The 23325-nt window shown below is 44.4% G+C and overlaps 1 protein-coding gene across 3 annotated transcripts in view; it reads left to right on the top strand.

Moving 5' to 3' along the window:
• The first annotated feature begins 82 nt into the window (after positions 1-82).
• The window catches only part of ddx27 (DEAD (Asp-Glu-Ala-Asp) box polypeptide 27), a 25825-nt gene continuing 2582 nt past the window's right edge, over positions 83-23325 (top strand). Inside the window, exons 1-15 of one of the 3 annotated variants that reach the window (XM_044349666.1) lie at positions 83-322; positions 1383-1538; positions 6690-6749; positions 8153-8333; positions 9365-9417; positions 9563-9649; positions 10114-10219; positions 10482-10655; positions 11709-11859; positions 12140-12239; positions 12738-12879; positions 20348-20501; positions 21468-21549; positions 21791-21968; positions 22294-22400. In XM_044349666.1, the coding sequence (XP_044205601.1) occupies positions 239-322; positions 1383-1538; positions 6690-6749; positions 8153-8333; positions 9365-9417; positions 9563-9649; positions 10114-10219; positions 10482-10655; positions 11709-11859; positions 12140-12239; positions 12738-12879; positions 20348-20501; positions 21468-21549; positions 21791-21968; positions 22294-22400 (1815 nt within the window). In that variant the 5' untranslated portion in view covers positions 83-238. Of the gene's footprint in view, positions 323-1382; positions 1539-6689; positions 6750-6987; positions 7085-8152; positions 8334-9364; positions 9418-9562; positions 9650-10113; positions 10220-10481; positions 10656-11708; positions 11860-12139; positions 12240-12737; positions 12880-20347; positions 20502-21467; positions 21550-21790; positions 21969-22293; positions 22401-23325 lie in introns of those variants that run through there. The other 2 variants (XM_044349667.1, XM_044349668.1) reach the window with 2 other exon arrangements.

A 23325-nucleotide genomic window follows, 5' to 3' on the forward strand; every position in this document is an offset into this window, starting at 1 on the left:
AAAGCCAGTAGGAGGCAGTAATGCAACTTCTAGGATGCCAACAGCCGTTAACCACCAAAGAAGAAGAGGAAGAACAGGACGGAAATAGACTGATGTCACTTCCTGTTTCCTTCAACACATGTGAGTGAGCGTGGAGAGAAAACGGTGAAGAACCTCCACAGGACCCGTATAAGACCCGTTTAAATACGTTTAAACCAATTAAAACCCGTTTAGTTTCGGTACCAAAGTGCATTCCGCCATGTTGGAGCAGTTGGGTCTGATCGGGACCATCCGGGACGAGGAGCAGAGTCCGGAGGAACCCGACACCGAGTCCGACCAGGAGGTGAGTGAGTCCGGCCTCACAGCTGATCTCTGCCCGCTGCAGGGAACCAGAGCTCGGCTGGAAGAAAGACAAAATGTTTTTTAAGTTTAAATATGAAGAAGAAGAGATGAAACAAGATCTGAATGTTTACATTTCACACAGAAGCACGTGGAGCCTGTCTCACCTGTCTCACCTGCATAATTCACTCTTAAAATGAACGTAGTAGAAACATAAAACGTACCTGGAACATTTGTAAGGTTCCTTTTACGTTAACGGGAAGTCATCTGATGTCTTCTGGAGTTTGGACTTCAGCTTGGAGTGAAAGTTGTTCAGGGGCTGTTTGTGTTTATTGGGCAGCATTTTCAATATACAATAATAATAACAATACTCAATATACACTCCAGATATTACACGTTTTTTTCTTCAAAACATAGAATAAGACATATCTATGCTCATCACAATGGCCGCTTGGTTATGTTTTAAAAGGAGCAAATTTGGAAAGAAATTATATTTATAAAACACTGCAGATTAAAATCTTACAACACTCACAAGTGCATCTTCAGAGTACAAATAATGTGGATGAATGAAACGACTAAAAACCTATTATTGGCTGAACTGCAGGAGCTGGGAAACTTTACAAGCAAAAGAAAATAATTTTAAAATAAAGCTGCTACCAGTAAAGAGTCATATGTAATGACTTCCTGGATAAAAAGCATCCTGCAGATCACAGAAACATCATATTTCAGCTGAACAATCTGAACAACATCAGCTTGTATTCTTCTGACTCACTGAATCAAACCTCATGTGGGAACATTTGGGGACATTTAGGAACATTTAGGAACATTTAGGAACATTTGGGAACATTTGGGAACTGTTTTGTTCATCTGTGGCATCATTTTTGTTGGCAGGTGAGATTTGTCCGTCTTCCACCTGAATCTCAGCTGCTAATTAGAGATGTTGGTGTTTGTGCTGCAGCTCGTTACTGTCGTCTACACATCACACGGCTGCTTTCAGCGTCTGTGTGAGTCACAAACAAACATGAAATAATATTTAATCAATAATCACATTGATTGTGTTTCAGGACCAGCCGATCGTCCTGAACAGGAAGAAGAAGTTTGGGAATCAGACTCGCGGGGCGAGAGACTTCAACACGGACTTTGAGTTTGGAGAGCGAGACGGACTGAACCACGACGACGACTGGGTGATGGCCGACGTCATGAAACAGCTCAAGAACAAGGTGAAACCCAGCAGAACCCTGCTTCAAATGCAGTACAATGTTCTATCACCGTGTGCTGGTTCTGTAACGTTCTACAGCTGTGTGCTGGTTCTATGGCGTTCTACAGCTGTGTGCTGGTTCTGTAACGTTCTACAGCTGTGTGCTGGTTCTATGGCGTTCTACAGCTGTGTGCTGGTTCTGTAACGTTCTACAGCTGTGTGCTGGTTCTATGGCGTTCTACAGCTGTGTGCTGGTTCTGTAACATTCTACCCCTGTGTGCTGGTTCTGTAACGTTCTACAGCTGTGTGCTGGTTCTATGGCGTTTTACAGCTGTGTGCTGGTTCTGTAACGTTCTGCAGCTGTGTGCTGGTTCTGTAACGTCCTACTGATGTGTGCTGGTTCTGTAAAGTTCTACTGATGTGTGCTGGTTCTGTAACGTTCTACAGCTGTGTGCTGGTTCTATGGCGTTCTACAGCTGTGTGCTGGTTCTGTAACGTTCTGCAGCTGTGTGCTGGTTCTGTAACGTCCTACTGATGTGTGCTGGTTCTGTAAAGTTCTACAGCTGTGTGCTGGTTCTGTAACGTTCTACAGCTGTGTGCTGGTTCTATGGCGTTTTACAGCTGTGTGCTGGTTCTGTAACGTTCTGCAGCTGTGTGCTGGTTCTGTAACGTCCTACTGATGTGTGCTGGTTCTGTAAAGTTCTACTGATGTGTGCTGGTTCTGTAACGTTCTACAGCTGTGTGCTGGTTCTATGGCGTTCTACAGCTGTGTGCTGGTTCTGTAACGTTCTGCAGCTGTGTGCTGGTTCTGTAACGTCCTACTGATGTGTGCTGGTTCTGTAAAGTTCTACTGATGTGTGCTGGTTCTGTAACGTTCTGCAGCTGTGTGCTGGTTCTGTAACGTTCTACTGATGTGTGCTGGTTCTGTAACGTTCTACAGCTGTGCGCTGGTTCTGTAACGTCCTGCAGCTGTGCGCTGGTTCCATGGCGTTCTACAGCTGTGTGCTGGTTCTGTAACGTCCTGCAGCTGTGCGCTGGTTCTATGGCGTTCTACTGCTGTGTGCTGGTTCTGTAACGTTCTACTGATGTGTGCTGGTTCTGTAACGTTCTACTGATGTGTGCTGGTTCTATGGCGTTCTACAGCTGTGTGCTGGTTCTAGAACGTTCTGCAGCTGTGCGCTGGTTCCATGGCGTTCTACAGCTGTGTGCTGGTTCTGTAACGTCCTGCAGCCGTGCGCTGGTTCTATGGCGTTCTACTGCTGTGTGCTGGTTCTGTAACGTTCTGCAGCTGTGCGATGGTTCTATGGCGTTCTACAGCTGTGTGCTGGTTCTGTAACGTCCTGCAGCTGTGCGCTGGTTCTATGGCGTTCTACAGCTGTGTGCTGGTTCTGTAACGTTCTGCAGCTGTGTGCTGGTTCTGTAACGTTGTACAGCTGTGTGCTGGTTCTAGAACGTTCTACCGCTGTGTGCTGGTTCTATGGCGTTCTACAGCTGTGTGCTGGTTCTATGGCGTTCTACAGCTGTGTGCTGGTTCTGTAACGTTCTACAGCTTTGTGCTGGTTCTAGAACGTTCTACCGCTGTGTGCTGGTTCTGTAACGTTGTACAGCTGTGTGCTGGTTCTAGAACGTTCTACAGCTGTGTGCTGGTTCTGTAAAGTTCTGCAGCTGTGTGCTGGTTCTGTAACGTTCTGCAGCTGTGTGCTGGTTCTGTAACGTTCTACAGCTGTGCGCTGGTTCTGTAACGTTCTACAGCTGTGCGCTGGTTCTGTAACGTCCTGCAGCTGTGCGCTGGTTCTATGGCGTTCTACAGCTGTGTGCTGGTTCTGTAAAGTTCTACAGCTGTGTGCTGGTTCTGTAACATTCTACAGCTGTGTGCTGGTTCTGTAACGTTCTGCAGCTGTGCGCTGGTTCTGTAACGTTCTACAGCTGTGCGCTGGTTCTGTAACGTCCTGCAGCTGTGCGCTGGTTCTATGGCGTTCTACTGCTGTGTGCTGGTTCTGTAACGTTCTGCAGCTGTGTGCTGGTTCTATAGCGTTCTACTGCTGTGTGCTGGTTCTGTAACGTCCTGCAGCTGTGCGCTGGTTCTATGGCGTTCTACTGCTGTGTGCTGGTTCTGTAACGTTCTGCAGCTGTGTGCTGGTTCTGTAACGTTCTGCAGCTGTGTGCTGGTTCTAGAACGTTCTACCGCTGTGTGCTGGTTCTGTAACGTTCTACAGCTGTGTGCTGGTTCTGTAACGTTGTACAGCTGTGTGCTGGTTCTGTAACGTCCTGCAGCTGTGCGCTGGTTCTATGGCGTTCTACTGCTGTGTGCTGGTTCTGTAACGTTCTGCAGCTGTGTGCTGGTTCTATAGCGTTCTACTGCTGTGTGCTGGTTCTGTAACGTCCTGCAGCTGTGCGCTGGTTCTATGGCGTTCTACTGCTGTGTGCTGGTTCTGTAACGTTCTGCAGCTGTGTGCTGGTTCTGTAACGTTCTGCAGCTGTGTGCTGGTTCTAGAACGTTCTACCGCTGTGTGCTGGTTCTGTAACGTTCTACAGCTGTGTGCTGGTTCTGTAACGTTGTACAGCTGTGTGCTGGTTCTAGAACGTTCTACCGCTGTGTGCTGGTTCTGTAACGTTGTACAGCTGTGTGCTGGTTCTAGAACGTTCTACAGCTGTGTGCTGGTTCTATGGCGTTCTACTGCTGTGTGCTGGTTCTGTAACGTTGTACAGCTGTGTGCTGGTTCTAGAACGTTCTACCGCTGTGTGCTGGTTCTGTAACGTTGTACAGCTGTGTGCTGGTTCTAGAACGTTCTACCGCTGTGTGCTGGTTCTATGGCGTTCTACTGCTGTGTGCTGGTTCTGTAACGTTCTACAGCTGTGCGCTGGTTCTGTAACGTCCTGCAGCTGTGCGCTGGTTCTATGGCGTTCTACAGCTGTGTGCTGGTTCTGTAAAGTTCTACAGCTGTGTGCTGGTTCTGTAACATTCTACAGCTGTGTGCTGGTTCTGTAACGTTCTGCAGCTGTGTGCTGGTTCTGTAACGTTCTACAGCTGTGCGCTGGTTCTGTAACGTCCTGCAGCTGTGCGCTGGTTCTATGGCGTTCTACTGCTGTGTGCTGGTTCTGTAACGTTCTGCAGCTGTGTGCTGGTTCTATGGCGTTCTACTGCTGTGTGCTGGTTCTGTAACGTCCTGCAGCTGTGCGCTGGTTCTATGGCGTTCTACTGCTGTGTGCTGGTTCTGTAACGTTCTGCAGCTGTGTGCTGGTTCTGTAACGTTCTGCAGCTGTGTGCTGGTTCTAGAACGTTCTACCGCTGTGTGCTGGTTCTGTAACGTTCTACAGCTGTGTGCTGGTTCTGTAACGTTGTACAGCTGTGTGCTGGTTCTAGAACGTTCTACCGCTGTGTGCTGGTTCTGTAACGTTGTACAGCTGTGTGCTGGTTCTAGAACGTTCTACCGCTGTGTGCTGGTTCTATGGCGTTCTACAGCTGTGTGCTGGTTCTGTAAAGTTCTACAGCTGTGTGCTGGTTCTGTAAAGTTCTACAGCTGTGTGCTGGTTCTGTAACATTCTGCAGCTGTGTGCTGGTTCTGTAACGTTCTACAGCTGTGCGCTGGTTCTGTAACGTTCTGCAGCTGTGTGCTGGTTCTGTAACGTTGTACAGCTGTGTGCTGGTTCTGTAACGTTCTACCGCTGTGTGCTGGTTCTGTAACGTTGTACAGCTGTGTGCTGGTTCTGTAACGTTCTACAGCTGTGTGCTGGTTCTGTAAGTTCTACCGCTGTGTGCTGGTTCTATGGCGTTCTACTGCTGTGTGCTGGTTCTGTAACGTTCTACAGCTGTGTGCTGGTTCTGTAACGTTCTGCAGCTGTGTACTGGTTCCATGGCGTTTTACAGCTGTGTGCTGGTTCTGTAAAGTTCTACAGCTGTGTGCTGGTTCTGTAACGTTCTGCAGCTGTGTGCTGGTTCTGTAACGTTCTACAGCTGTGTGCTGGTTCTAGAACGTTCTACAGCTGTGCGCTGGTTCTGTAACGTCCTGCAGCTGTGCGCTGGTTCTATGGCGTTCTACAGCTGTGCGCTGGTTCTGTAACGTCCTGCAGCTGTGCACTGGTTCTATGGCGTTCTACAGCTGTGTGCTGGTTCTGTAACGTCCTGCAGCTGTGCGCTGGTTCTATGGCGTTCTACTGCTGTGTGCTGGTTCTGTAACGTTCTACAGCTGTGTGCTGGTTCTATGGCGTTCTACAGCTTTGTGCTGGTTCTAGAACGTTCTACCGCTGTGTGCTGGTTCTGTAACGTTGTACAGCTGTGTGCTGGTTCTAGAACGTTCTACCGCTGTGTGCTGATTCTGTAACGTTCTACAGCTGTGTGCTGGTTCTGTAACGTTCTACCGCTGTGTGCTGGTTCTGTAACGTTCTACAGCTGTGTGCTGGTTCTGTAACGTTCTACCGCTGTGTGCTGGTTCTGTAACGTTCTACAGCTGTGTGCTGGTTCTGTAAGTTCTACCGCTGTGTGCTGGTTCTATGGCGTTCTACAGCTGTGTGCTGGTTCTGTAACGTTCTGCAGCTGTGTGCTGGTTCTGTAACGTTCTACAGCTGTGTGCTGGTTCTATGGCGTTTTACAGCTGTGTGCTGGTTCTGTAACGTCCTACTGATGTGTGCTGGTTCTGTAAAGTTCTTCAGCTGTGTGCTGGTTCTGTAACGTTCTGCAGCTGTGTGCTGGTTCTGTAACGTTCTGCAGCTGTGTGCTGGTTCTATGGCGTTCTACAGCTGTGTGCTGGTTCTGTAACGTTCTACAGCTGTGTGCTGGTTCTGTAACGTTCTACAGCTGTGCGCTGGTTCTGTAACGTCCTGCAGCTGTGCACTGGTTCTATGGCGTTCTACAGCTGTGCGCTGGTTCTGTAACGTTCTACAGCTGTGTGCTGGTTCTGTAACATTCTACAGCTGTGCGCTGGTTCTGTAACGTCCTGCAGCTGTGCGCTGGTTCTATGGCGTTCTACTGCTGTGTGCTGGTTCTGTAACGTTCTGCAGCTGTGTGCTGGTTCTATGGCGTTCTACTGCTGTGTGTTGGTTCTATGGCGTTCTACCGCTGTGTGCTGGTTCTGTAACGTTCTACAGCTGTGTGCTGGTTCTATGGCGTTCTACTGCTGTGTGCTGGTTCTGTAACGTTCTACTGATGTGTATTTACTGTGTTCTGTGTTTTTAGAGAACTCGGACGACTCTCGACCAGAAAATCGACAGAATCAGGAAGAAGAGGAAAGCTGAGGTTCGTCTGCTGTTAAATCTTTGTGCTTCTCTCAGTATTTACCTTTTTATAATAATTATACATTTTATATATAAATTGTTAATATTATGTAATATATATTTAAATTTAAATTTTTTTGCTCCAGTCCGTTTATCCTGATGTCTGTCTGTTCCCTCAAATGACCTTTTGTCCAGTTCTACTCCGTGTGTGTCGGATCTAGTCAGTTTCATTTATAAAGAAGTTATCTCAGGTCTCTGTCCACATAGAGCAGGTCTGGACTGAACTCTTTAATCTACAGAGACCCAACATTCCTCCATCAGCAGCAGGAAAAACTCTCCTCCTTTAGCTTCATGACGGTCAGTGAAGCCCACACATACACTGGGAATGGACTGGGATCCATTAACTTCAATGTATTTTATAACTCATAAACTTCACATGTGAACATTATGAAGATGTTTGATCAGCATGTGATACTGAGCATTAAGAAATGTGAATCTCTACTGTCTCTACTGTCTCTACTGTATACAGTTGCTGACTTATAAATACAATAGAAGTCTGTATTTTTATTTGAACGTTAATAAATCAAAAAGTATAAATATCAATAATAAAAGTCGGCATGAATCTATAAAGAGTTCTGCACGTTTCGACATGGAAAGGAGGAGAAGGTGACAAATGTTTGAAAAAACATGTTTTTCTGCAATAAGTCATTTCATACGCAAATTTATGAAATGTACAGAATAAAAAATGAGTTTGCGATACAGCACAGCAATCACACTGTAATAATAGAAATATGACTAATAATAAAAAACAGTATCAGCAGCACAACAGACGTCCTGCAACCATGATCCAGAGAAACCTGCAAGATGAGAAAGCACAAAACTCCGGAGAAGAAGCCGAGTTACTAACATGCATTAATGCATTTATGCCCCGAACTATCAGCCTACTCTTAAACATAGAGAGGGTGTCTGCACCCGGACCCAATCTGGAAGATGATCCACAGGAGAGGAGCCTGATAGCTGAAGGCTCTGCCTCACATTCTACTTTTAAACACTGTAGGAACCACCAGTAAGCTGCATACTGGGAGCGCAGTGTTCTAGTGGGATAATACGGTATTATGAGCTCTTCAAGATATGATGGTGCCTGACCATTAAGGGCTTTGTAAGTTAGAAGGATTTTAAATTCTGGTCTGGATTTTACTGGAAACCAATGCAGCGAAGCTAAAATGGGAGAAATGTGGTCTCTTTAGGGGACCCAGCGAGGTTTCAGGAAGACAGAGTAAATGAATATGATGATCTGAGATTATATTATATATTAATAATACTTTAGATGACGGAGATCTAATGTTTGAGAGTTTAATTCTCCTGTTGTGTCGGACTGTTGCAGTGACGTTCTTCTGTGTCGGGTTCTAATGTTCTGATCTGCAGGAGAAATCAGCTCAGAGCGACGCAGCAGCTTCTGCAGGAAAGACGGAGGAGGAGGATGAAGATGAAGAGGAGGATGTGGATCAGGCTGCAGGAGACCCCGAAGCAAGTGATGATGACGAGGAGGAGGGTGAAGATGAGGATGAGTTTGACTCAGGTGATGAGGAGATTCTGACCAAATCAGGTGAGTGCAGAAGAAGCTTTACAGTGGAAACCGCTTGTAGTGATCAATCACTTCTATGGATCAAACAGCTCGGGACAGAATCACTTCTATACAAATAAATATACAATATATATATTATATATTATATTCATAGTATATATTATATATTATATTTATAGTATATATTATATATTCATAGTATATATTATATATTATATTCATAGTATATATTATATTCATAGTATATATTATATTCATAGTATATATTATATATTCATAGTATATATTATATATTCATAGTATATATTATATATTCATAGTATATATTATATATTATATTCATAGTATATATTATATATTATATTCATAGTATATATTATATATTATATTCATAGTATATATTACATATAATAATTCACTTCTAGTAATCAATAGTCCGCTTGTTCATTTTGGGTTTTTTCAGACATGATTTTCTTTTTACCGTCGTCTCGTAGTTCACGTATGATGTGTTTTTAGCGGCTGCGGCACCGTTATGACACGTCGCAGCTCCTCTGCAGCGTTGTTGTTGTTTATTTGTCACCAGAAACGATCCGAAGATTCCTTTTTATTATAAATTTAACTTTTTTAAATGAGGCGGGAAAACGACATCAAAGTCTAACTTTACGTTGTAACGTTATCAAACGAAGAGAAATGTCCTCCCGTCTTCCTCGTCATGTTTCTGTCTCACGGCAGCGTCACAGGTTGCGTTTCTCCAAAAGTTGTTTCTGGTTCAATGTTCTCGCTGAGCCGCCGCCGTCGCAGTACGTCACAAAGCTGCTCGTTTCATTACTTTATATTCAGGTAATAAATGTATAAATGTCAGTTAGATGTTAATCTGTATGAAAAAAATCGATTATAATCATCATCTGCTTCTAGTGATCAATTGGTCCCGGATGATCAATATAAACGGTTTCTGCTGTGTTTTGAATTCTAGCAGGAAGCAGCTGGTGAACGTTTTCATTGATCAATAATTATTATCAATAAATAATAATAAACTGACTGTTTGCTGTCAGACACCCTGAGAGAGAAAGAGCGCCGAGGGAGGAAGAGGAAGACCGAAGAGGAGGTGAGGAAGAGGAGCTGAGGTCACCTGTTAATGGACAGTCAGAACCTGGTTACCATGGTAACTGTTTGTGTGTGTGTGTGTGTGTGTGTGTGTGTGTGTGTGTGTGTGTGTGTGTGTGTGTGTGTGTGTGTGTGTGTGTGTTCAGGCTCCGGAGTCGTTCTATGAAGACGCGTCTCAGTACGACGACACGCTGACCTTCGATGACATGAACCTGAGCCGACCCATCCTGAAGGTAAACCGCCGGGTCTGCTGCTGATAGGGAACCACGGAGGACACGTCAGCCAGGTTCACGAGGTCCTCAGAGGTCCTCAAAGGTCTCAGTGTTCCTCAGGAGGTCCTGAGAAGGTTCCTCAGGAGGTCCTCAAAAGTCTCAGTGTTCCTCAGGAGGTCCTGAGAAAGTTCCTCAGGACTTCCTTAGAGGTCCTTAAGAAATCCCCAAGAGGTCCTTAGGAGGTCCATAGGAGTAGCACAGGTCCAGTAACAACTCCCAGTCCTGAACTATGTAGCCCCCCAGCAGAACTATGTAGTGCCCCCCAGAGTACTGCCCCACCTCCCTCCCCCAGAGAGGTTTTCATGTCCTGGCAGGTTTTGGGCCCCCAACAGTCCGACTGGGCCCCACGGATGTAGACTGGTCCACCTTGCTGCAGGACCTGGTCCTTGTTCTGTGGGGGTTTCTTACATGTTGTGTTCCTGCAGGCCGTCACCGCTCTGGGCTTCAAGCAGCCGACCCCCATTCAGAAGGCCTGCGTTCCAGTCGGGCTGCTGGGCAGAGACCTCTGCGCCTGCGCTGCTACTGGGACAGGTGAGCCATACTGGGACCAGTGTATCATACTGGGACCAGTGTATCACTAGTGGGACCAGTGTATCATACTGGGACCAGTGTATCATAGTGGGACCAGTGTATCATAGTGTGACCAGTGTATTATACTGGGACCAGTGTATCATACTGGGACCAGTGTATCATAGTGGGACCAGTGTATCATACTGGGACCAGTGTATTATACTGGGACCAGTGTATTATACTGGGACCAGGTAAGTAATTGAAATGGTTCCTCTCTCTTCAGGAAAGACTGCAGCCTTCGTGTTGCCCGTGTTGGAGCGTTTGGTTTATAAGCCCAGGACATCCCAGGTGACCCGGGTCTTGGTTCTGGTTCCAACGAGGGAGTTGGGGATCCAGGTTCATTCCGTGGCCCGTCAGCTGGCACAGTTCACCTCCATCACCACCTGCCTGGCTGTTGGTACGACTGTTTACTGTCTGTTTACTGACTGTTTACTGACTGTTTACTGACTGTTTACCACATGTTTATTAACAATAATGATCATAATAATTATAATAACTTTATTTATTTTTATGTGGTACCTTTCATTAATGCTGGATATCGTTTAAAAAAAGGACAATTCCAGTACCAATACCAGTACCCTGGTACTGGTATTGGTACCGATACCAGTACAGCACTTCATTCGATATCATCTTGTGAACGGAAGCGTTCAGTTGTAGCTGCTGCGGCAGTGAGCCAATCACACATCGCATTAAATCATCACCTGCAGTGATTGAACTCTACGAGATCCGGGTACAAAAAGGATCGAATGCAGGTCTCGTTTGACTCGAGGAGTTCTGATGCTTCTTGGTTCTGGGTTATTTCAGTCGGTACCTTAAAGGTCTCGAGTACCGATACGCAGCTCAAAGTGCTTTACAACAACAGAATTTACATGCACCGCGACACAGAATGAACATAAAAACACACTTTTAAAAAAAACCCATTAATACAACATTAGATGGAAAGTAAAACCCTCGACAACTTGATAATAAAAATAAGATAAACTGAAAAGCTCGATACAGGGAACGTTTACTTCAGTGGAGGTAATTTCAGACTTAATGAGTGAAAACTCAAAGTATCTGCTAACAACCTACAGATCAGTGCCGACGTCTCTGAAGCCATCAGCATCACAACCTCCCAACAGACACACACTCACCACCGGTCTGATTAACTGAAATAAGCCTGTTTCAACTGGTCCCAGAACATCTTCCACAAGTTTAATATCACTGTGGGTCTGATCTGTGTCGGGCGCAACCCACAGCTGCCCTGGAAGAAAACACCCTTAGTGGTGCTGCGAGGGTTAAAAACACGCCACAGTCTTTTCAAACTGAGCAACCACTGACTGACTGTTTACTGCTTATTGTCTCTGTTAGTAACAATATAAGAGCCCAGCAGCAACCTGGACTCAGTCTCTGGTCTCTAGACTGTAGACTCAGTCTGGTTCTCAGGTAACCTGTGCTGGTCTGTCTGCAGGCGGTTTGGACCTGAAGTCTCAGGAGGCGGCGTTGAGGGCGGGGCCAGACGTCCTGATCGCCACTCCTGGGCGGCTCATTGATCACCTTCACAACACGCCGAGCTTCGAGTTGACACACATCGAAATCCTGATCCTGGACGAGGCCGACAGGTAACCTGCTGCACCTGCTACATCTGCTGCAACTGTTTCACCTGCTGCATCTGCTGCATCTATTGCACCTGCTGCACCTGCTGCATCTGCTGCACCTGCTGCATCTATTGTACCTGCTGCATCTGTTTCACCTGCTGCATCTGTTGTACCTGTTGCACCTGCTGCATCTGTGGTACCTCCTGCATCTGCTGCATCAGCTGCATCTGTTGCACCTGAGGCTCCACAGGAAAACCTGAGAATACAAACACAGACTCACTGTTTGATTTATTCTGTTTCTCAGGATGTTGGACGAGTATTTTGAGGAACAGATGAAGGAGATCATCAGGTTGTGTTCTTACAACAGACAGACCATGCTGTTCTCCGCCACCATGACAGAGGAGGTACACACACACACACACACACACACACACACACACACACACACACACACACACACTCTCTCTCACACACACTCACACACACACACACTCTCTCTCACACACACTCACACACACACACACTCACACACACACTCTCTCTCACACACTCTCACACACACACACACACACACACACACTCTCTCTCACACACACTCTCACACACACACACACACACACACACACACACTCTCACACACACACACACACACACACACACTCTCACACACACACTCACACACACACACTCTCACACACACTCTCACACACACACACACACACTCTCACACACACTCTCACACACACACTCTCACACACACACACACACACTCTCACACACACACACACACACACACTCACACACACACACTCACACACACGCTCTCACACACACACACACACACGCTCTCACACACACACACACAGAGGTGATTCACTGTGTCATGTGACTTCTGTCTCCAGGTGAAGGACCTGGCAGCGGTCTCGCTGAAGCAGCCAATCAGGATCTTTGTTAACAGCAACACTGACGTGGCTCCGTACCTGCGACAGGAATTCGTCCGAATCCGACCGAACAGAGAGGGAGACCGTGAGGCCGTGGTGGCTGGTAGGTCTTCATAATACTGCAGTACTACTACAGATACTGCAGTACTACTATAGAGACTGCAGTACTACTACAGATACTGCAGTACTACTATAGAGACTGTAGTACTGCTATAGATGCCCTATAACACAGATACCATCGGGCTCTACATTAAGCCAGTGCTAAAAGCTGACAGGAGATTTGAAAATATGACTATAAAATGTGTTCTAAATAAATCATCTATTCAATAGACATTTTAAAAAATCAACAACGAGAGAAGATTCTCACAAAGAATCTGACAGTTTGCAGTCTTGGAAAGTTGTTTTCAGCAGGGAACTCTCGCACTACTCTGATCTTTAAACTTGATATTCTGCCTCACAACGATGGTTTATATAGAATAAAGTAGAATAGAGTGCCTTCATTTTCATTGCACATGGCTGTAAAACTAAATTTGCTGCGCAGCTCCTGAAAACGGTTCACACATTCATCCACACATACACACCTCATCCATGCAGGCAAGAGACAACAAAGCAGATAAAAGCAGATAAAAAATTTAAAAAATAAATAAATATGAAATACTTATATTAAGTGCTATTGCACCTAGGATATCTAAAAGCAAAGTGTACAGATGTTATTGCACATTCACAATTATTGCACAATTCCTCCAGTTTTATAGTGTTTCAGTTCACCAAAGAACTGGCTTTGTGTGTCTAAAGCATAGTTGCTTGCATGTCTAGTGCTGGTTATTGCCAAGAAACTACGACAAAGGAAGATACTAAGCAGCATGCAGCAATCAAACAAACTATGGTCAACGAAGAAACACCTGGTTGGGCACAGCAACTTCTTTCAGAGGTGGTCGGCACCTCGGCAACTCAGTGAAAGACTTGAAAAAAGAGACACGGGTCATCGAATAGTTTCCAATGCAGAAAAAAAGAATCTGAGACTTAGAAGACTAAGAAACTGATCGTAAAGCCTTGAAAGAATTAACCAAAGAGACTTTTTAAAAACAAAGTTTACCAACCTGGAGGCACACAAGAGAAATGATTTAGTTTTTGTGGGTCTGGGAGAAGGACTGGAGGCAGGAAACCCATACTGAGATATAATCCTGGACCTTGACCAGGTACACCACAGTCTGCGTCCTCGCCCGGCACCAACAGAGCCACCGTGCCTGGATCTTGTACGTATGCTGAGGTGGTGACAGACGAAAGATCCTCTGGGTCATTGTGAAGAAAGGAAAACCATTCTGGGTGTGTCAGGATTTACCAGCAGAGATTAAAAGAAAGTGTGCAAAGAATATAACGATATCAGAGGGAAACTTTGTAGAACGGACCTTCACTGTGGTCTGCTGTACCCCGCTCAGCACTGAAGAGGTGAAATATACCTGCAGCAATGTATCTGAAGCAGCTGAGAACTTGGAGAGAAGACTACTCGAGGTTTTTCATTAATATGAATAAGATGACTAGAGGCATATATGCATCAGCGCTAATGTGAGCTCTCCTCTTCCCTTTTTATTCTATTAACCCAATAATTATTATTATTATGATTATTATGATTTTCTTGTTATAATAAACAAAACAAAGATATTTTTCTATAACTTCTATTTTTTGTAAAGTAGTGCTGGTGCATGCAAGCAGGATTTCAGGATTTCTTATCCCGCAAGTAGCAGCAATGCTAATAACTGTGGAGACACCAAGTCTCGTGGCATATTTTATACAGTCTATATACCTACATGTAATGTTCTGTTCTCCTTGTCTGTCCCTTGATGTTGGTACAGAGTTAAAAAGAGGAAACTGTAAAGTTCAGTAATAAAATTAACGGGACCAAATAATAATCTGATTAGCTGGAATGTAAGAAGGATGAATCGTGTGAATCGGCAATGCTCCAGAGACCCATCTACATGAAATAGAATCAGTTAAATTGAGACAAAGATGAGTGGGTCAAGTTTTTTACAGCATCAGATAGTGGAGCTTCTAGAGGGGTCAGTATTTAGACCATCAAAACAAATGGTTGAAAAAGACGGTGGATCATTTTATCAGGTTTCCTACAAAATGAAAAATGTACTTTTTATTAAAACTGAACCCGGTGCTTTGCCATCCCATTCTGATCAGTGGAGACCTGAACCTGGTTAGCGATGCCTCCGTTGGTAGATCTGGACACCCCCTCACATCAGATGGAGCACTGTCAAATGCTCTTAATGAAATACCAAATTCCCTTGTATTATCTGATATATGGCGTGTTATTAATCCTGACACACGTGAACGCTCATAAATGTTCATTGTTATGCAGATGACACCCAATTATATTTATCAGTGAAGCCTGATGAAACCAATCAGTTAAACAAACTCCAAACATGCCTTAACGACATAAAGACCTGGATGACCTGCAATTTTCTGCTACTAAACTCAGAATAAACTGAAGTTATTGTGTTTGGCCCTAAACACCTTAGAAACACATTATCTAATGATAAAGCTGCTCTGGATGGCATTACCCTGGCCTCCAGCACCACCGTAAGGAATCTGGGAGTTATCTTTGATCAGGATATGTCCTTTAACTCCCACATAAATCAAATCTCAAGGACTGCCTTTTTTCACTTACGTAATATCACAAAAATCACATCCTGTCCCTAAAAGATGCAGAAAAACTAGTTCACGCATTTGTTACTTCTAGGCTGGATCAAATCAAATCAAATTTATTTATAAAGCACATTTAAAAACAACAACAAGTTGACCAAAGTGCTGTACAATAAAATAACAAAAGTAAATGAAAACAAGGTAACAGCAAAAAATGAGTAGAGATGACATAACAATACTATCTCATACTCATACATAAATAAATAAGTAAGTAATAGTAAAACAGCTTTAAGGACACTCAGTGGCCTGCAAAAATATGTGAGTCTTAAGGTTAGCCTTAAAAGTGTCAACAGAAAGGGAACACTTAATTGCAAAAGGTACACTGTTCCAAAGTTTTGGGGCAGATGCAGCATGTGCACAGTCACCCTGTTGTGGCAGAAAGAGGTGGATGAAAGAGGAATCAGCTGGTCGAAGCACAGGTGTCAGATGGGGAATCTCTTTATTCACAGCAGCCCTACTAACAACGTAGTCAGAGATATCTTCCAACATTACAGAACATGACATGCCTTTTTATACTGAAGACAGGCTGTGAGTGTGTGTTTGTGTTGCCTGGCAAGTCTCATCCTGTTTACCAGACTTTTTGGCTTTCCTAAATTCTAAAGAAGAATGGGACATTTCTCAATTTCACTTATCTTGGACTTAAACCAAATGTGAGTGGGCATCCCTGCACTGTGTGTGTGTGTGTGTGTGTGTGTGTGTGTGTGTGTGTGTGTGTGTGTGTGTGTGTGTGTGTGTGTGTGTGTGTGTGTGTGTGTGTGTGGTACTCCGCCCCATTCCCAATATCTCCAGATGTTTCCTGTTTTGGTTTGGTGGACTGACATGTTTGGCATCGGTACAGGTCACAGTGACCTGGCACTCATTCCAGGTCACACTTACCTGGCTCTCATCCCCCTACAAGCCTAACCCCTCAGCCATGTCTTATCAGCATCCAGCAATAGCAGTATTGCTGGATGTCGAGAAAGACTTCAATAGAATAGAGTGGAAATACTTGTTTTATGTGGGCCTACTTCCCAAATATGCATTTGGACTGGTTTTTATGAAACGGGTAAAGGAACTTTTCCATGAACCGGTTGCAACAGTTAAAACAAATGGTATGTGGTCGCACCCATTCCATCTTTATTGGTCTACACGCCAAGGTTGCCCAAAATCACCACTTATTTTTTATCTTTCCTTCTCACACTAGCTTGTGCCATACAGGCTCAAAAGGATATAGCTGGTATTAGTATTGACTATGAATTCATAGCCAGCCTTTTTGCGGGTGACATCAACATTAGTGAATCTAAATCATTCCATCCAAAGCAGCTGTGGCTAAGGAGAGAGAGCGGGTCATCCACTAATCAGAAGATTGGTGGTTTGATCCCCAGCTTCCTCCAGTCCGCATATCGAAGTGTCCTTGGGTGAGTTGTTCCTGAAGGCTGTACCATTGGTGTGTATGAATGAGTAGGAACTCCTCCTGATGAGCAGGTTGGCACCGTGCATGGCAGCCTCTGCCATCACTGTATGAATGTGTGTGTGAATGGGTGAATGCTGTCATGTAGTGTAAGCGCTTTGAGTGGTTGGAAGACTAGGAATTCGCTATATAAATGCAGTCCATTTACAAGTACTAAAGCTTATTGATACATCTGGGCAGTTTACTGGTTACAGAGTAATTTAAGCTAAGAGTGAGGCTATTCCACTTAAAGGCACCATGAAACAGAAGTTAGAACATCTGTAGCTTCTGTACTGTGACATATTTCCCAGGATAGCGGAATAATTCAGCGGTGTACAGTTACAAGAGGGATTTAAATCAAAATCTTTGCATTTGATTGGACCACTAAAAGTGGGCGGGGCTTAGAGTTTAGCACAATATGGAGCTACAGAGGACTGTTGGCTATGCACACTCCTCCCTCACCTGTTGTTAGTTCAGGAGGACGAGGGAGAGATGAATGAAGTTTTTTCTCACTGATATCCAAACACACATTCAGTCTGTCACCATATTGCTCTGATAGCTACTACGACCCACAAATGGTGAATTGTGGTTTTATATGACAGTGTGGCTGCTACTTGCCCAAAGTCACATCATCATCAAGCAATTTAAATCATTTTACAGGAAGAGAAAAGACATTAAAATACTCTTTTACTGTTTTTTGACATATTTGGCATATAATAAGAGATAAATGAACAATTAACACAGGGACACAGGATTAAACTGGGAAAATGTATTTTTCATCTCATGGGGCCCTTAATCATCCCACTTTTCCATCACAATTGGGCAAAGGTTAGGGTTAATCCTAACCTTTGCCCTAACCCTTTAAGTGGAACCCAAAAGGCATGAAATACTCAGGAATTAAAACTCAATCCCCCGTTAAATGTACCAGATCCTCTTAAGACTATAAGGGAAGACATCAAAAGATGGACGGTCTTGCCTTTATCCTTTTGGGGCAGATCTGAAGTTATAGAAATGAATATGTTACCAAGACTGGCTTTCCTTATGTCAACTATACTGCTTAAGTTTGCCTCCAGCTAGTTTAAGGAAATAAATAAATTATTCTCTGGTTTCCTGTGGAGTGACAAAAAACCTAGGATCAGCTATAAAAAACTAATAAACCTGTGAAATAGAGAAGGAATAGGGCTACTCAATATTCACCAGTAGCACATAGCATATAATTCAGGATACTCCCTGCATTGGGCTCATAATGGTGTGACAGAGATTGTCAGTTGGAACACATTTTAGAAATTTATAATGAAGATTTATGTCTACCAGTTAATGGTACAACCTGAAAGTCATTCCCAGAATGGACAATCCACTGTTACATTCTCATGTGAAATGGTGAAAATACTACAGAAATGTTTGGCTTTTAATGGAATATCTCTACCATTATGTCCATTATGGAACAATTCTATGTTCACTGTGGGTAGTAAAACCCTTGAAAATGGTGCATGGCAGCAGCATGATGTAAAACAGGTGGGGCAAGTGATCCGAAATGGAAATATGTTCCCTTTCAATAAGTTGAAAACAGTTATGGCTCAAAGATTCAGAATTTTTATTTTACCTGCAAATAAAATTTATTTTAAAGTCATTGCTTTCTAAGGCAATATAAGACATAAGAAACAAGAGAGACTTGGAAGACAAACTAATGGGAGCTGCTGGTAGGAGAGGTACAGTCTCAGCAATGTACAGCGCTGCTTGTAAGTTTGTGAACCCTTTAGAATTTGCTCTATTTCTGCATAAATATGACCTAAAACATGATCAGGTTTCCATTCAAGTCCTAAGACTAGATGAAGACACATCAGTTAAACAAATGAGACAAAAACCTTACACTTGTTCATTTATTTATTGAGGAAAATGATCCAATGTTACATATGTGTGCGAGGCAAAAGTACGTGAGCCTCTAGGATTATCAATATATTTGATGGGGAAATTAGAGTCGGGTCTTTCAATCAATGGGATGACAATCCAGTGTGAGTTTGGGAGGCCCTGCCTTATTTACAGAAGAGAAATCTGGGTCTTTAATATCAAAGTCTGAGCTTCACAACACAGGTTTGTGGAAGTGTGTCATGGCTCAAACAAAGGAGATTTCTGACGACCTTAGAAGAAGAGTTGTTGATGCTCACCAGACTGGAAAAGGTTACAAAACCATTTCCAAAGAGTTTGGACTCCACCAGTTGACTGTCAGGCAGATCATGTACAAATTGAAGACATCCAACAGCACTGTTACCCTCCAGGAGTGGTCGAACAACAAAAATCACACCAAGAGCAGTTGTGTAATAGTCCAGGAGGCCACAACAGACCCCAGGGTAACATCTAGGAAACTAAAGGTCTCTCTTGCAGTGACTACAGTTGATGTTCATGAGTCCATCAGATAATGGTTTGGAATGGCCAAGCCAAAGTCCTGACTGTAATCCTGCAGAAATGCTGTGGAAGGACCTGAAGCATTTAGTTCATGCAAAGAAGTCCACCAGCATCCCTGAGCTGAGATTGTTCTGTGAGGATGAACGGGCTAAAATCCTTCCAAGCCGATGAGCAGAACTGATAAACAGTTACTGGAAACGTTTGGTTGAAGTTATTGCTGCAAAAGGGGGTCACACTAGTTACTGAAAGCAAGGCTTCACATACTTTTGCCTCCACAAATATTTAAGATTGGATCATTTTTCTCAGTTAATAAATGAAAAAGTTTATTTTTTTTGTCTCATTTGTTAAATTGGGTTCACTTTGTCTAGTTTCAGGACTGTAAATATCTGATCGTTGAGGTCATATTTATGCAGAAATACAGAAAATTCTCAAGAGTTCACAAACTTTCAAGCAGCTCTGTGTAGGTTATTGTGTTCTGCGTCTGACAACAACCTCCAAACTAAACTACAACACAATGGGATGCAGCCCTTAAAATAGTACAAAAATATCAAATTGAGTCAGATACATAATTTTGCAAATAAAGATAATACACCGGGCCTACGTTACATCCTGCACATTGAGGAAAATTGATCATATTATTATCCAACATGTGTTTGCATTTTTGTCTTTTTTGCACTCTTGTGGTCACTTTCCCTTTTTGTTAATAAAAATAATTAATTTAAAATAAGTTTTTTGTACTTCCTGTTCCTCTGCTCTGGTCGCCGCAGCTCCACCGTCACACACACACTCTTTCGACCACACACTCGCTACGCACTGAGCTATTCCTTTAAGGAGCTACGCTACTTGTATAACACATCTTAGTGTATCAAACATCTTAAAAACCTTTTTCTTTTTTAAATTCCCTACGCGTGGGCCTGGCAGGGGTTCAACGTAGGCTCAGCGGACTGCCGGACTGGCAGTGCACTGACTGAAACCCCGGTACTACTACAGATGCTAGTGTACTAATACTGCCTGTTGTGTGTTTTGTTAGCTCTGCTGACTCGGACGTTCCAGGATCACGTGATGTGTTTCACTCAGACGAGGAAACAAGCTCACAGACTGCACATCCTGCTGGGCCTGATGGGACTGAAGGTCGGAGAACTGCACGGAGAACTGAGCCAAAACCAGAGACTGGAGAACCTCAGGTACACACACAGAGAACCAGAGACTGTAGAACCTCAGGTATACACACAGAGAACCAGAGACTGTAGAACCTCAGGTATACACACAGAGAACCAGAGACTGGAGAACCTCAGGTACACACACAGAGAACCAGAGACTGGAGAACCTCAGGTATACACACAGAGAACCAGAGACTGGAGAACCTCAGGTATACACACAGAGAACTAGAGACTGGAGAACCTCAGGTATACACACAGAGAACCAAAGACTGTAGAACCTCAGGTATACACACAGAGAACCAGAGACTGTAGAACCTCAGGTATACACACAGAGAACCAAAGACTGTAGAACCTCAGGTATACACACAGAGAACCAGAGACTGTAGAACCTCAAGTATACACACAGAGAACTAGAGACTGGAGAACCTCAGGTATACACACAGAGAACCAAAGACTGTAGAACCTCAGGTATACACACAGAGAACCAGAGACTGTAGAACCTCAGGTATACACACAAAGAACTAGAGACTGGAGAACCTCAGGTACACACACAGAGAACCAAAGACTGTAGAACCTCAGGTATACACACAGAGAACAAGAGACTGGAGAACCTCAGGTATACACACAGAGAACTAGAGACTGGAGAACCTCAGGTACACACACAGAGAACCAGAGACTGGAGAACCTCAGGTATACACACAGAGAACCAGAGACTGGAGAACCTCAGCTATACACACAGAGAACCAAAGACTGTAGAACCTCAGGTATACACACAGAGAACAAGAGACTGGAGAACCTCAGGTATACACACAGAGAACCAGAGACTGGAGAACCTCAGGTACACACAGAGAACCAGAGACTGGAGAACCTCAGGTATACACACAGAGAACCAAAGACTGTAGAACCTCAGGTATACACACAGAGAACCAGAGACTGGAGAACCTCAGGTACACACATACAATAACTAACGGTACCCCTCTTGTTCTCCAGGCGTTTTAAAGATGAACAGATTGATATCTTGGTGGCGACAGATGTAGCAGCGAGAGGTCTGGACATCGACGGAGTTAAAACAGTAAGTTTCTTCCTTTTGTATCTACGAGAACCACAGAGTAACTGAAGGAATAACACCTAGTAATCATACGTACAAGTACCCTCACTCTCTCTGCCTGTCTCTCTCTCTGCCTCTCTCTCTCTCTGCCTGTCTCTCTCTCTGCCTCTCTCTCTCTCTGCCTGTCTCTCTCTCTGCCTGCCTCTCTCTGCCTGTCTCTCTCTCTCTCTGCCTGTCTGTCTCTCTCTGCCTGTCTGTCTCTCAGGTGATAAACTTCACCATGCCGTCGACAGTGAAGCACTATGTTCACCGTGTTGGCCGGACGGCGAGAGCCGGTCGTTCGGGACGTTCGGTGTCGCTGGTCGGAGAGTCTGAGAGGAAAACGCTGAAGGACGTCGTGAAGTCGGCCAAGAACAGTGTGAAGGCTCGAGTGCTGCCGCCAGGTACGCTCGGTTCACTTTCTAACCCTGTTCTGCGTCAGGAACACACCAGGAACAACAATTACATCACCAACTGGAACACAAACAAAAGCACAAAGCAAAATGTAGAAGAAAGACAGTACAGTCGACACAGAGCTGCGCTTTCTAACAGAACGCAGGAGTGTTTACTGTAATTAGACTGAGCCAGTGAGTAGTTCAGGGACGCTGGGAGAGAGGAGTGTTTACTGTAATTAGACTGAGCCAGTGAGTAGTTCAGGGACGCTGGGAGAGCTGTACATGTCCAAGTCTTCTTTAGATGTGCTGTGATCAAACTGTGTCTCTTGTTCAGAGGTCATCCTGAAGTTCAGAGATCTGATCTCCAAACTGGAGAAAGATGTTGAAGCTGTGATGAAGCTGGAGAGAGAAGAAAGAGAGCTGGCTGCCTCTGAGGCCAAGGTAAACCTGCACACCTGTAACACCTGTACACCTGTGACACCTGCACACCTGTAACACCTGTAACACCTGTACACCTGCACACCTGTAACACCTGCACACCTGTAACACCTGTAACACCTGTAACACCTGTACACCTGCACACCTGTCTGTCAGTTAGATAACGTCACCTGTCCAGTTCTTCCTGCTTTTCTCAAACATTAAACAAGTGTGATGTCAGTGTTTTGTTCTTCTCATCATTTTGAGTCTCTCCTTTTGTTTAATTTTGTGTTTGTGTATGTGTGTGTGTATATGTGTGTGTGTGTGTGTGTGTGTGTGTGTGTGTGTCTGTGTCTGTGTCTGTGTCTGTGTCTGTGTCTGTGTGTGTGTGTGTGTGTGTGTGTGTGTGTGTGTGTGTGTCTGTGTGTGTGTGTGTGTGTGTGTGTGTGTCTGTGTCTGTGTCTGTGTGTGTGTGTGTGTGTGTGTGTGTGTGTCTGTGTCTGTGTGTGTGTGTGTGTGTGTGTGTGTATGTATGTGTGTGTGTGTGTGTGTGTGTGTCTGTGTCTGTGTCTGTGTCTGTGTCTGTGTCTGTGTCTGTGTCTGTGTCTGTGTGTGTGTGTGTGTCTGTGTGTGTGTGTGTGTGTGTGTGTGTGTGTGTGTGTGTCTGTGTGTGTGTGTGTGTCTGTGTCTGTGTCTGTGTCTGTGTGTGTGTCTGTGTCTGTGTCTGTGTGTGTGTGTGTGTGTGTGTGTGTGTGTGTGTGTCTGTGTGTGTGTGTGTGTGTGTGTGTGTGTGTGTGTGTGTGTGTGTGTGTGTGTGTGTCTGTGTCTGTGTCTGTGTCTGTGTCTGTGTCTGTGTGTGTGTGTGTGTGTGTGTGTGTGTGTGTGTGTGTCTGTGTGTGTGTGTGTGTCTGTGTCTGTGTGTGTGTGTGTGTGTGTGTGTGTGTCTGTG

The sequence above is a fragment of the Thunnus albacares genome, chromosome 4, assembly GCF_914725855.1.
Source record: "Thunnus albacares chromosome 4, fThuAlb1.1, whole genome shotgun sequence".
NCBI classification, from domain to species: Eukaryota; Metazoa; Chordata; class Actinopteri; order Scombriformes; family Scombridae; genus Thunnus; species Thunnus albacares.